Source organism: Lolium perenne, chromosome 5, assembly GCF_019359855.2.
Source record: "Lolium perenne isolate Kyuss_39 chromosome 5, Kyuss_2.0, whole genome shotgun sequence".
Taxonomy (NCBI): Eukaryota; Viridiplantae; Streptophyta; class Magnoliopsida; order Poales; family Poaceae; genus Lolium; species Lolium perenne.
The window spans coordinates 262,837,935-262,852,803 of NC_067248.2; the positions used below are offsets into that span (position 1 = coordinate 262,837,935).

Here is a 14,869-nt window from a genome sequence, read left to right on the forward strand (position 1 = left end):
AGGGTTCTAGTCTTTGCTCTCAACCTTCAATTTTAAGGGTTTGAGGGTTTAAGTTGTTGCTCCTGTTTTCCACCCCTCAAAAGTGCCAAAAATTGCCGATTCTCAGTTTTTAAACTGTTTTGAAGATTTGAGGGTGATGCTCTAAGTGCATGAGGCAGCACGACCGGCCATTGTGTGCGCTGTGCCGCCGGGCTCGCGTGTCCCAGTTTCGTACGGCCAAATCCGCCCGAGCTTCTTACGACGAGCCGATCGGCCACGATGATGCTTCCTGTTCTGCATTGTACGATGGTCGGACTTTTTTTGTCGTACCCCAAGCAGCACTCTCGCGCAAGGCAAGGTCACATTCACCATCATCAATGGCTCTCCCTTATTAGTGCAAGCACCTCTGATGTCCAGTCCAAGCGCATAGTCGGCGCTCCCTAGGCCCTAGCTTCTTACGGCCAAATCCGCCCGAGCTTTCTTACGACGAGACGATGGGCCACGATGATGCTTCCTGTTCTGCATTGTACAATGGTCGGACGTTTTTTTGTCGTACCCCAAGCAGCACTCTCGCGCAAGGCAAGGTCACATTCACCATCATCAATGGCCGGCTCTCCCTTATTAGTGCAAGCGCCTCTGATGTCCAAGCACAGAGTCGGCGCTCCCTAGGCCCTAGATTCCCCTCCTGGGACCCTCTGTGTTCTTTCTTCCTCCGTCGCCAGCTAGCTGCTGTTACAGCCGCCGGCGCGCGCATGGCAGGAGGCGAGGCTTCTACGGGGGCGGGGGCGCGCGCATGGCAGGAGGCAGAGGTGGACGCGGGCTTCGAGTTCGCCTTCAACAACGAGGCCTTCTCCGACAAGGTGCTCCAGATAGAGGTCTTCGGCACCAAGGAAGACGCGCTCGGGTCCGGCGCCGACGCCGTCAGCCGCAAGCGCCGCCGCGAGGAAGCCCAAGGTACTACCTACCGTACTGGTGAGGTGCCGCGAGGTACCGGCCTATACCTCCTCGCCTAAAAGTTACAATCCACCGTTGATTCAAAAAGGACCAAATTCTGTAATTACAGTAGCCCATCAGTTACGACTCCTAATCCGCCATGGCCACGATCACCTTTGGTTGCATGCAGCGTCTCCGCAGCCTGTGCGTGAGAGGTACGTCGGCACACAACGACGATGGCTATGACACACTGGGGAACGAGCAACGGGCGTCCGACAGCGCAAGGCACACATATATGCCTTCGATTTTTCCATGTCGCGGGCTTGCAAAATTTGCCAACCATGCATATACGCGCACTCATAGACTTGCCTAATTAGTTGATGGCAAAGCTAGCTGATGTCCGGATTTTATGTTCTGAACATGACATGTAACAGACATCACGTATCACAATTCGTAACTCACGAGTATTTTCAAATTTAAACATGGAGGTGGATGCGACCGGTGAAATATTCCGCCAACGGCACGCGCTCGTCTTCTCAGTTTGCTCTATTCCATGGGAGATGTGGAGAGACCTGCTTTTTTGTTTCCGAACTGTTGATGCATGCTAGTTTCAATTACTACGTACCATCATGTCCTCGTTGTTTGGTCACTCGTTTACTAATTACTCCCTCCGTCTCAGTTTACTAGTCTTCTCGTATCGCTAGATCACCAATTTAACCAATATAATTTAAATTCTATAATGCAAAATTATATTATTAGAAAATATAACATCTAAACCTTTTAATAATATAATTTTTATAATATATAACTAATGCTAACTTGATCAAATTTGCAACCTAATAAACTGTGAGAGAGGGAGTAGAACAAGTACAATAAGATTTAATGATCTGCCTATACTTTTGTCTAGTTGAAGGACGGAAGAGATGTGTGGCCTCTCTGTAGAAGCTACCTCTAGCACGTGCTTCTAGGTAGTTTCTAAGAGGTAATATATGAATCATGTGTTGATAAAGCATTTTTATAGGAGGGGGCGTTTTGGCTCATAGGAGCATTTGCCCCATTATACAAATAATTAAAAAATATCTTTAAAAATATTAAAAAATTCCGACATAAAATTTATGGTGTACATCATGACATTCTATGTTCGTATACAAGTTTTCATGAAGAAACACCATTTTATATGGCATGTATAAAAAAACAAAAAAAATGTCTTGTACGTAGTCGTGTTGTAGCATCAAAATTTGTCTTTTTTACAGGAGCCACAGAAAAACAAAAAAAAATTGAAAACTTGTGTACGAACATAAAATGTTTAAATGGACATGCAAAATTTTATTTCAGAATTTTTGACATTTTAAAATATATTTTCACACAACGAGCTCATATGCTCCTATGAGCCAAAGTGAATTTCCCATTTTTAGCTCTAGGTTGACTATATATATCATGGCACCTGACTCAGTTGGCTATAATGTTGAACTTACTCTTAGGAGGCACCAGCATCCTGTGCATGGTTTCGAGGATATAAATTGGATACTGTTGGGATCCTCCGGAGGACAAACTCCTTCCAGCATCCTGCTTCTCTCAACGACACATATCTATTTTCAGCTAAAATTCTGATGTTGCTTTATCGTAGCAAAAAATCTCCCTCTTTTGCATCATTTAAGAAAAAAAGTCTGCCTAAAAAAGAAAAAGGGCTGTCGAGCTTGCCGGAGACTCCTCCAGAGAACCATACTTCGTCAAAGACCTTGTAACAAAAAAGTGTGATATTGTAGCAAAACCTAACCTCGTCGGAAATTCGATGGAGACTTGCCTGAGACCTCGCAACAAATATGTAATACTAAAGTAGCAAAACCACAAAACAATTCTAGCAATAAATTATACTATTGTAGCATCGCTACAACTTTTTTTGATGTGGTTTCCCGCGAGGTCCTTACAACGCAATCACTTCCTCCTTGTAGCACGAGTGTTAACCGATGGTAGCACCGCCCCCACGATGGCAGCACATCCATACACCCCTTGTAGCACAACCGCAGTTCCTTCGCAGCACCGTAGAGTCCATATGCAGCACCACCGCACACTGCTCGTGGCACCGCCGGATTCCTTCGTATGTCGAAACACCTCCGCGCGTCATGTAGCAACGCCGAGATTTATTCGTAGCATTACCGCACACCCCTTGAAGCATCGCCTCCCCTCACTTGCAGCAGCGCCTAATCTCGCTTGTCGACACCGCCAACGGTCACGAATCCGATTTGGCAAAGGAGGTGCTGCAGGGCACCATCATGGTGGATCTCCGGGTTGGTAGTGGCCCATGTGGTGGAGATCGGCGGTAGCCCCTCGGGGGCACAGAGTGGCGTGGTGGAGGTTCGCAACGACCTCCTCATGGCACAAGGCGACGCGGTGGTGGAGCCCTCGGTCCGAGGCAGGTGGTTGGAGATCTGCGGCGGTGGCCCCTAGGCAGATGGCGACATCGCTCTATGAGGCAGCTGCGTGTGCATGGTGGTGGCACTGCATGGGGATGGAAGCGGGTGCTCAATCGCATGGAGGAAGATGATGTGGTATTCGTTGACTAGGAAAATAACGTAGGAGGGTCCACGGTGAGAGGTGTATCACGTGGTGGAGCATGAGGATGAGGTGCATCCAACGATTGATGACCCGGAGGTTGCTCCCCCTGCGAGAAATTTAAACATTTTTCATATAAATTCCCCCCTCTTTGTGGATCTGTCTGTGGAACTTTGTGATCTATTTGGAGATCTTTCGGTTATTTTTGTTTATATGTTTGTTTTGTGGAAGAATTTGTGGTTACAGGAAAATATAAGCAGATTTTTTTGTCTTCGATTTGATGGTGTCGTGGTTACTCTAAAACGTATTCCTAGTTTTCTGACATAGTATTTTTCTCAGGTGAATCAATAAAATAAATTCTAGTAATTTTGTTGTGTACCTTCTAATCTCCCAATTTTATATATTCGACCTTGGTGCTTGGTAGGTGATGATGGGGAAGGTATTAACTCTTCTCCTAATGTGTTTTGTACACAAATTTTGCGAGTCAATACCATAAAAGTCAATTCGGCAATTCTTGCTGCAAAAAGTCCTTTCTTTTTTAAGGTAATTTCGATGGCATACTGAAATACATTTTGTCCTATGTCTATGTTAATTGGCTTCTGATAAACTTCATGATTCTTAGCTTTTCTCAAATGGCATGAAGGAGTCTGATCAGATACATGCAACACTTAGAATTGCTGATTCAGGTAACAATGTACTCTAACATTCTTCATGTTTTTCTCACATAGCTTGATATATTGATAATTGCAGAATTATGTATTTTGAATTTAAAATATGATCACTTCCTACAACACTTTTTATTTACGTAGAATTTTTTATTCTCGTTTCCCTACAAACTTACCTACTAATGATATTTTATCGATTCTTTCGGCATTATAGTATTTTCCTAGTTGATATTGAATTCCATGGTCATATTTAAATAATCATGCAGGCATTAAAATAACTATACATTTTTATTTTTACTTTATCACTACAAGAATCATGAGATACGCCGACAGCTTTTGCCGTGGGTGTATGACTATGCCGACGACCACCGTTAGCATACCTAGTTGTTGGCATAGAACCGGCCGTCAGCGTAGCTCATCTATGTCGACAGTTTGCTCTGGCCGTCGTCATATCGCGGCCGTCGGCGCGTAAAGTGATGTCATGTTATCCGACGCCGTCTAGGAGCAACACCTACAGCAATGCTGCCACCATAGCTTAACGTGTGGCATCTTCTAGAGGCACACATGTGAGGCCCTACGCCGATGGCATAGCTGCCCAGTAAAATTTTAAAAAATCGGGAAGAGCACTTGCGTATGGGCCAGTGGTTGTCGAGGTGGTGACGCGCACACTCGGGGAGGGGCTGCCTAGGGTGAAGAGAAGAGGTAGGGAGACCATGGGGAGGAGGGAGCGGAGCCGTGCACTGTGGGGAAGCGGAGTGGTGAGCTAGGCGGCGGAGGTGGGAGTTAGCCAGGCGGAGTAGAGGAACAACAGCGACGGTAGGCGGCAGCGGCGAAGAGGAGGGAGCCAAGCCACGTGCCATCGGGGAGGTGGAGGCGGGCGTCGCATGAGCAGGAGAGAGATGAGATGGGTAGTTGGGATAGGATATAAGGACGGAGAGAGGTGATGGATGGATAAGGAGACAAAGTGAAGAGATAAGGAGTGAGAGGAAAGTATAAGAGAGATGTGGGATGTTGTATCTGTTGAAAATTGACGGATAATATCAGTTTCAAGGGGGGTATGTTTCTTCGGTGGGGGATTTAACCATAGTTTAACTTAGGTGTATAAAATTTGAAAAAAATGGAAAAATGTAAAACTTTTGCACATGTGTGCACGTTGTGATGGCAAGGAATCTTGATGTTGGGTATTTTCACTGCTTTTCCATTGAAAATTCATTCTTACTTTTAAAATGCTAAAAATGGTCTTTTTTGTGAAGCAGTACCAAGAAACCATTCCAAAATTGGACCACGCAAAACTTCAAGAATAATAGACCATGTTATATGTAGAAATCACCAAATAGTTGCATTTCAAAACATTTCTAGGTATCCCTTACCAAAGATACAAATAGGTTTCAAAAATTCCTGCAAGATTCAATCTTGCAGAAACGGTGGGCAGGAATATTATTACCTACGGGTAAAATATCACGGAATGTTTTGTGTATCTATGAAAAAGATTGTTGCGAACCTAAAAAAAATTAAAAATCATGAGCAAACTATCAAGCACCTATAGTTCAAATTTGCCCTCCTTCCACCTGAATCGACCACTATTTCTCTTTTTGTGAGAGGTACCTAGCAATATTTTGAGATGCAACCAGATGGTTATTTGTACGCACAATGTAGTCCAGTATTATTAAAAATTTGGATGGTCCAATTATGGGAAAAAATTCGTAGGTGCTTAAAAAAACCATTAATAACACTTAGAAAATAAAAGTTAATTTCCTGCATAAAAACAAAATCAAAAACCCACATCAACAATCCTTGCCATCCCAAGATGCACACATATGAATAATGGGGTCATCTGAAAAAACTATGCCATGATTTTAGTCATGACTCATGACCTAGTTCATTTGGCTTAAAATCCATGAAACTTCATACATGGTAGGTCATTTCTAAGAAGGCTTTTCTAGAATATTTATGATACTCAATTTTATAATTTTTCCTAGCAACTAGGTCACATAAGATGACACAGTGAAGGTTTTACATTTTTTATTTTTTAAATCACTTGTGCAGGATTTAAAATGTGACCAAAATGGTGGGCATGAACTATGTAACCTAGGGGCTAAATCTTGCAGAGCGTTTTGTGTACCTATGCTGAAATAGATAATTGTGAACCTAAAAATAATTCTTTTAGAAAATCAAGCACCTGTAGTTCAAATTTACGCACCTTTCAGTTGAATCGACCACTATTTGTATTATTGGTGAGAGGTGCCTGGATATATTTTGATATGCAACCATTTGGTTATCTGTACACACAATGTGGTGTAGTATTCTTGAAAATTTGGATGGTCCAGTTGTAAAAAAAAAATTAGTATGTGATTCACACAAAAAAACCATTATTGAGACTTAGAAAATAAAACCTTAATTTTATTTGCAAAGACAATGCAAAAGACCAACATCAATATTCTTGGCCATCCAAGATGCACACATATGCATAATATGGGGTCATTTGAACAAACTATGTCATGATATAGTCATGACCTAGCTTATTTAGCTTGAAAGGCATGAAACTGCGTACATGGCATGTCATTTCTGAGAAGACTTTTATAAAAAAAAATTTGATGGCTTTTTTATAAAATATTTGATATACTCAAGTTTGTTATTTGACCTAGCAACTAGGTCACATAAGATGACATAGTGTGAAGGTTTTACATATTCTAATTTTGTAAAAACTCGTGCTTGATTTAAAATGTGACTAAAATGGTAGGCATGAACTATGTAACCTAGGGGCTAAATTTGTTAGACTTTTTTGTGTATTTATGATGAAATAGATAGTTGAGAATTTAAATATACTTTTCTGAAAAAAATCATGAGCAAATTCAAACACATGTAGTTCAAATCCCCCCCCCCCCCTCCTGCAGAATCGGCCACTATTTGTTTTTTTTTTTTGGTGAGAGATACCTAGAAATATTTTGAGATGCATCCACTTGGTTATTTTTACACGGAATATGTTCTAGTATTCTTAACAATTTGGATGGTCCAATTTGGAAAAAATAATTGGTAGCTGCTTCACAAAAAAAACCATTATTGACACTTAGAAAATAAAAACTGGAGTTTCTATGCAAAGAAAATTCAAAACCTTCAATATCAACATTCCTTGCCATCCCAAGATGCACATATATGCATAATATGGGATAATTTAAACAAAATATGCAATGATTTTGGTAGCAGGAGACTCTAGGTATATAGTTCTGTGTGAGGCTATAAGTATAAGAATTCTCTATAAATCAAAACCTTTATGTTGTTTCATTCTACGTGATATATTACTAGAAACTAAAAGTATCATGCAACAAAAATAAATCAAATGCAAACATAACTAGATCATACATAAGAAATAAAAGAATTAATTAGGAAAAGGATACTAGAGCTATGTCGGTGGCATTGCCGTCGGCATTGCCCTGTACCTTCAAGCATGCGTCAATAGGTGGTTACCAATACCAGTGCAACGTGTCTGCCAGCTATGCCGACTGTATGCCTACGGTGGTCGTCGGCTTAGGTCCCGCTATGACGACGGTGGTCGTTGGCTTAGGGCATCTCCAACCGCGCGACCCATACCGCGCCCGCGCGTCCTTTTGGGTCGAGCCGGACAAAAATGCAGCCCAGCGCGCGGACCTATCCCTAAAACGGATGGCCGCGGCGTCCGGGACGACCCAAACCCGGCCCAAATCTGGGACGAGTTTGCGTGGCCGCGGACGCCGGATGCTGGTCGCTCGCGTCCTCCCCTTGTCCGCCCCTGGCCCGCATGTCTGTCTCCCAAAACACACCCAGTCCACTCCACTCCCAAAACCTAGAGATGGCCGACGAAGCGACTGCCGCCGCCACCGCCACCATCGGAGACGAGGCAGAGCTCGCGGCCGTTGCCGCTCCTCCCTTGGCGGAGGCTCCTCAACTGGACGCTCCGGTGGTCGTGGAGCCCGGGCCGGCGACGAAGAAGGCGAAGCCCGACCTCACCGCGGAGCAGAGGAAGATCGAGAGCAAGAAGAGGGCCGACCGCCGTAGGACGCTCGACCAAAGGAAAAGGGATATCGCTGCCGCGGAGGAGCGGCAGCGGGCGGCGGAGCAGCTTCTCCAACTCAAGACGGAGGCCAAGGCGGACGTCTTGCAAGAGCATGCCATGCTCTTTTATGGCCACCAAGCGCTCGCTCAGCACTTGATCCTCCCTGCCGGCGGCGCGGCCTCGGGGGGGAGCTCGTCCTCGTCCGTGACCCGGCCCCTTCCTCCAAGGTCAACATCCCTGCCGGTAGCCCCGTTTGGGTACACGCCCGGCGCGCACGAATTGGGGGCGCAGTCGGCGCGGTACGCGTACCCGTCACGGGATGGGTCACCGGAGGTGGGCGAGTCGTTCACGGGGTCGTCTCCTTCGTCCATTGACCTGAACCGTGCGCCGGCGAACTCCAAAGGCCCCAAGAACATGGGAGCAGCAGCGATGGCCGGCGCACGGAACCTGCTCGACGATTTGTCCACCGTGCAGGCCCCTCCGGTGTACACGCAGCCAATGCCGACCACCATGCCCTCTGCTTCGACCGAGCAGGCTCCCTAGCCGTCTGCCGTTGACACACATCAGGATAGCACTGCCTGTCCCGGCAGCATTAACATCGAGGAGGAGCCGTTGTTCGCTCAGGAGTTGACGCAAGCCGCAGCTGCACAAGCTCGAGCTCGCCGCGTAAGCAAACGAACCAGCAACTACACGGAGAAGGAGGACAAGGTGCTGGTCGAAGGATGGTTGACCATCGGGCAAGATGCATTGACGGGTGCCGAGCAGAAGGGGACCGCATTCTGGCGCCGGATCTATGAATACTTTCATGAGCATCGCAAATACGGACATGAGCCATTTGAGAGCGACCGCAGCGAAATATCGCTCCAAAAGAGGTGGGGAGCAATTCAAACGGAATGCAACAAATTCCAGGCGGCGTATGATCACGTGAAGCGGATCCCCGTTAGCTGCATGGGCATGAAGGACTTGGTATGATTCTTAACCTCAACTCGTTCATTCGGTGTTTGCACATATGTTTATCGTTCTTGTCTCGCTTTGCTCTAGGCGTGGCAAGCTTTCGATTGGTACAAATCGGTCAATGGAGAAAAGACCTTTGCCTTCCCTCATTGTTGGAAGATACTCGAAGGCACCCCCAAGTTCAAGGAGGGGTACGAGGGGTACATGGCGACCTTGACTGGCAACAAGACCGCCAAAGATCCGACGGTCATTGACCTTGATGGTGGCCAGCCTTGCGGTAGCTCCGCTTCTCATGCAAGTCGTCCTCGCGGCCACAAGGCAACCAAAGCCGACTTGAAGCGTGATGCCTCGTCCATGTTATTGTTTGGCACTTTGAAGGAGCTGCATGCCGATAGAGAGGTGTCCACGGACAAGAGGGATGAGAGAAGGCGCCGGGAGAAAGAGGAGGACATGAAGAACTACTTCGATGTCCAAAAGAAGAAGCTTGAGATAGAAGAGGTCAAGGCCAAGACCAAAGCTAGAGAAATTGAGCTCAAAGAGAGAGAAATTGAGCTCACAGCACTTGCAAGGGCCAAGAGGTGGAGTTGAAGGCGAAGGAAGTTGAGCTCAAACGCCAAGCCGAGGACAACCTGATCATGAACGCCGACTTGACCAACATGAGCGAGGCGAAGAGAGCTTGGTTCGAGAAGAGGCAGAAGGAGATCCTAGAGCGTCCAAATTGAGTTGACAATCTCAATTTGTAATTTTTATATTTGTTCGAACTATGGCACATTTTATTTCTTCATCATGCAACATTTTATTTCATATTGTTTTATGCTATTTGATATTATTCTATAATTGTTAGATATTATTTCTATATTTGTTACATACTATTTATAACTATGTGTGGCCAGATGGCCTATTTCCAAAAGAAATGGGCCAAATGGCCAAATGGGTGGCCGCTGCGTTGGGCGCAGCGTGCGACCCAAACGGATATGCGGACGCGGGGCGCTGTCCGCGTGTCCGGCCGGCCACGCAAACGGCCCAAAACGAACGGCCCAGCGCGTCCGTTTGGGTCAGCCGGTTGGAGATGCCCTTAGCTCCCACTATGCCGACGACTAAGCTATGTCGATGATATTTAATCGGCCGTAGCCATCTTGATCCTACACCAACAGCCTCGATAACTAGCCATCGGCATAGCTAGTGGTCGTCCCTGTAGTGCATCCCATGAAACTGGAGGGAGTACTTTCTGTATTTTATTTGTTTTTAGTTAAGTTCGGTGGGATGTTTCATTAGTCGTTATGCCTCCTTGGTTTCATGTTTTGCTTTGTAACAGAGGAAAATGCCTTCATGGAGCTTTTACACTTCATGTACAGTGAAAAGTTGACACCAACAACTGATCCCACTCTTCTGCTTGATATCTTGATGGCTTCTGATAAATTTGAAGTCATTTCTTGCATGAAGCTTTGCGGTCAGCGGCTCATAGACCTGCCTATGACAACAGAATCTGCAGTGTTGTGCCTAGAGCTCCCTAGTTCCATTTCAGTGCCAGCTGCCTTGACAGAAGCAGCAAAGAAATTCCTTGCTGAAAGGTACAAGGAATTCCTTTCAACAAAGTAAGTGAACTCCATTGGATTAATATTTCTCTTCTTGACATTTTCAGGAAACATATGGGCGTTTTTTTTCACAACATCATTATCTCAAGTCATCACATGGTATTTTCTCTTTTCAGGTTCCAAGATGAACTGATGAGGATCCCTCTAGCTGGGATTGTAGCTGTCTTATCGAGAAATCGCCTCAAGATTGCATCTGAAGAAGCCGTCTACGATTTTGTGCTCAGGTGGGCCGATTCGCAGTACCCAAATCCAGAAGAAAGACGCAGGATCTTGAGTTCATGTTTACTTCCACTAGCGCCACTAGTGCGTAGTAAGATTAATGACGTTCCAATAAATCAGCCGTCTTGCATAGTTGACTTCACTCTAAAGCGTGAACAGTGCTCCGGCCTCTCCCCATCAGGATTGATACGCTCGCCTCCATTCTATTGTGCGGGCCATGGTTTCTTCCTGTCGGCGCACCGTAGTATGGAGCCGGTCAACGTTTTTGGTCTTGCAATACGGAAGCTAGAAGACAAGGGTCTAGTGAGGAGGGCAATGGATTATAAGTTTGAGATCAAAAGAAGATCAACGCTGGAGTTTGTCACCATATACATGCACACCGCCAACACCGATAGTATGGAAAATGTTGGATTTACGGTTCATTGGTCGCAGTTCAACAGATCATGCTTCATCAACGACAGCCTCCATCTGCGAGTTCACATGAAGATAAAGCCGCAACCATAGTGGTGTGTGCTATAACCGCTAGCTTGATGGTCCTTGCTCAAGTTCCTTTTTTGTTTTTTGAGCGAGGAGAAACCGATGTTCCTCTAAATTATGAAGATACTTGAACAAGGATACTCGAGTTATTTTCTAGCGTTTGCTCTGCTCTCTTTTGGAGATTGGGGATGTATCATGCACACGTCTCGAACTAGATGCTGGAGGTTTCACCGATTTCATGTAAGATAGCTGATATATATTGATAACCTCTTGGTCCAATGATCAATTTTCACATATTTCGTGCATATTGGTGTGCGTATATCTATCACGTACGGTGCACCCTATCCAGCGAAATTGCGAAAGTAGATCTTCTAGATCCGGTGGATGGAGTTGTCTTTCTTCCTATGCAATTCTTCGGGAAAACCGCACATAGAAGAAAACTAAAGAGAAAGATTTCTCTAATTAATTATATATTTAATTTGGCCCGATAGGTCCACTATATATATAGGGGCACAGGGGGGCAAGTCTTCAGAAGCCGCCTCCTCCTTCCCCCATGGGCCCCTTTAGCACATGGGCCCATTTAGGGTATGTGCCTTTTTATTAAATAATATTTTTTTACTAAATTAAATATATTTTAATATATTAATTTATTTAATTAACATATTAAATATATCATTTAATTGTCATTTGTCCAAGACACTTCATGAACTATTCCAAACACCTTTCGGACAACTCTGGAATCCTATTCCGGATCTCTCTCTCAACTCCGACGAATCCAAAACTATCTTTAGTTTCAGTGAACCCTTAAGTGTGTTACCCTACGGTTCAGGAATAATGTAGACATGACCGAGACAATTTGTCTGGTCAATGGTCACCAGGGATCTGGAGAACCATAGTGATCCATATGCATTCTATGAAGATATAATCATCGTTTCAACCATTACGCCGAGTCTTATTTCTTTTTTTCACCGGCACTTGTCTGAGACATGATCATCGGTATCGTCATACCTAGTTCTGTCTCGTTTCTGACATGGCTTTTCAACTCATTATGTTTGATTTCATCCCCTGACCTAGTCATGCGCTGCACAACTTCATGGATGTGATATCACTGAGTGGGCCTTTCGTATCTCTCCGTCACGCGGATGAACAAATCCCGCTCTTGACAAATAAGCCTCAACCCATCCCATTGGAATACCCAACTACACCTTCATGATAACCATGTTATGGTGTGACGGTTGATGCAACCAAAGAAGCCTCCAATAACAGTGATTAGATATGATCCTACAGTCTAAGGATTAGATCAGTACGCTTTTATAAACATCATAACATTGAATTTGATGTGACTTGATCGTGTTACAATACTTATGTTTTGGGTATGTCCATCATATCATTTATCAAAACGACACGATCTCATTGTCAATGACGTATGTGTCCATGATCGGGAAACCTCAACCAACGATTGACCATAATAAACCAGTTATGCACATGTGTGCTTACCAGGAACCTTATTGTCTGTTTACAATACCACACGTATATTAGTGTTTCAGCTTAATACAGTTATAGCATGTCACGAAACTATTATGAACATTTAATATGTAATAATAAATACCCATTAAGGAGAGAGATGAAGGTATAGCAATCTATATCTATCTATACCTAATAATAAAGAAAATAAGGTGTCTTGCGAGATTTTCGTCCAACTTCAAAGTGCCCTTATATTGCATTAAAAATTACAGGGTTTGCCACCGGTAAGTAATTTCAGACGCTCTCATTCGGTCGATATCAATGACCGCTGATTCCGCTCCTCCTGCGAGCGGTCAATAGAGGCACTGCGAGGCTTGGCCGGACGCGTCGACCTTCTCCCCGGTGTCCCAGCGACGGGTGGGGGCGCAGCTTGGCTTGGCCGGTGTTGTGGGTATACTTCATGGGTGTACCATCGACAGTGGCTAGATCCGGCAAGCCCGGGTGGCCCATAGACGGTGATGAGGCATGCGGCCCATCGGGCGGCCCAGTTGCTGTTGATCATGAAGGAAGAAGTCCAGCCCAGGATCAGCAGGCCGGATCCGTACCGACCTAGGAGTGACCCGGATCCAGGGAGGCCCATGAGGAACCCGGATCCAGTACGACGTGTATGGAAGGCGGATCCGTGACGTGCACGGCAAGATATTGTACCGTAGCTAGGCTGTCTGTAATCCGGCTAGGACTCTCCATGTAAACCCTAGATCCGTGCGCCTTTATAAGCCGGATCCCGGGAGCCCTAGAGGCAGAAACACAACTCATTGTAACAACGCGAAAGCGCCCAGATAATTCCAGACAAGCAGCAGTAGGCCCTGTCATCGTGCAGGTGTTCCGAAGCTGGGTAACTCGCGTACCACCGTCCCGTGTGCACTCCGCCCTATGGCCCCTACTTCTTCTCCCCCTCGTGAGGATCCCTCCTCCGAGGTACCGTCGATTAGGCAACGACAGTTGGCGCCCACCGTGGGGCCTGTGGCGTCTGGAGGCCGGAACCGGGAGGGTTCCGCCATGGGAAGCTACGACGACACCATCGCTGTGGGGCGCGTCCTTTACGCCGGGAATCTGCCGATCGTCCCTCCGGATGAGTGCTGGATTCCGGCTAGGACAAACCCCGTCAAGCTCTCCATCGTCCCAATTGGCGGCATTCACATCTTCATCGGGGAAACCGTCGATTCCGACGGAAACCCACTGGTAAGTAACGCAGACGCGACCGCCGCAGAGCTGGACGCGGTCGCGAAGATCCGATCTGAGATGCAGGAGCTTCCCAAGGAAGATTCCGCCTCGGATCTGGAAATTTCAAAGCCCACCCAATCCGCCCCCGAGCAGGAAACAAAGGTGGAAGACCAATGCGGATCCGCACTGGGTTTCCCGGGTGTTAGAAAACGAGAGGTGCCACTTCGTACACTTCTTGGCCCATACCGCCGGAACCGCCCCTCAAGAAGACGGAGCTGGTCGTGTGCAGGTAGAGGCACCGGAAAACGGCGCTGATCAGGATCAGGCTCTGCGTGTGGGAGAAAGCGAAGCTCCGGTTGATGAGTCGATTTTGGGCAATCTGAGCCCAATTTCCGGCGACACCCGTCCACGGAATCGATGACTTCGTTCGCAAGATAAGGGAGTACGGATACGGCGATCAGCCTGAAGTCGACTCCGCCCAGCCCAAGCAGGTTCTCGCAACGGTAGCGGCGGGACAAGCTGGATCCGGAGACCAAGTCAGCCAATCGACCCCCAACCATCCCATCAAGGATCTCCAATGTCTCGGGTGCGACCCCAAAGGGATTCTCCCTCGGAGGAAATCTTGTCAGCAGAGGAGGTGGCCGCGCGAGCAGTTCTTAACACACCTATAACCCCGGGCGACGCCGCAGATCTGGAGGCCCTAGAGACCGCCAGAAAGGAAATGCTGGCCACAGCCAAGAGGCTCGCCGATACCGAAGCAGCGGAAAGCATACGAA

The 14,869-nt window shown here is 46.3% G+C and overlaps 1 protein-coding gene across 1 annotated transcript; it reads left to right on the top strand.

Annotated features, from left to right (window-relative positions):
• Positions 1-731: 731 nt before the first annotated feature.
• LOC127304405 (BTB/POZ domain-containing protein POB1-like) lies at positions 732-11,432 on the top strand. Its single transcript, XM_051335094.1, has 5 exons — positions 732-933; positions 3,890-4,008; positions 4,088-4,151; positions 10,430-10,709; positions 10,826-11,432. Exons 1-5 carry the CDS (start codon positions 732-734, stop codon positions 11,430-11,432), a joined length of 1,272 nt encoding a protein of 423 aa, XP_051191054.1.
• The last annotated feature ends 3,437 nt before the right edge of the window (positions 11,433-14,869 follow it).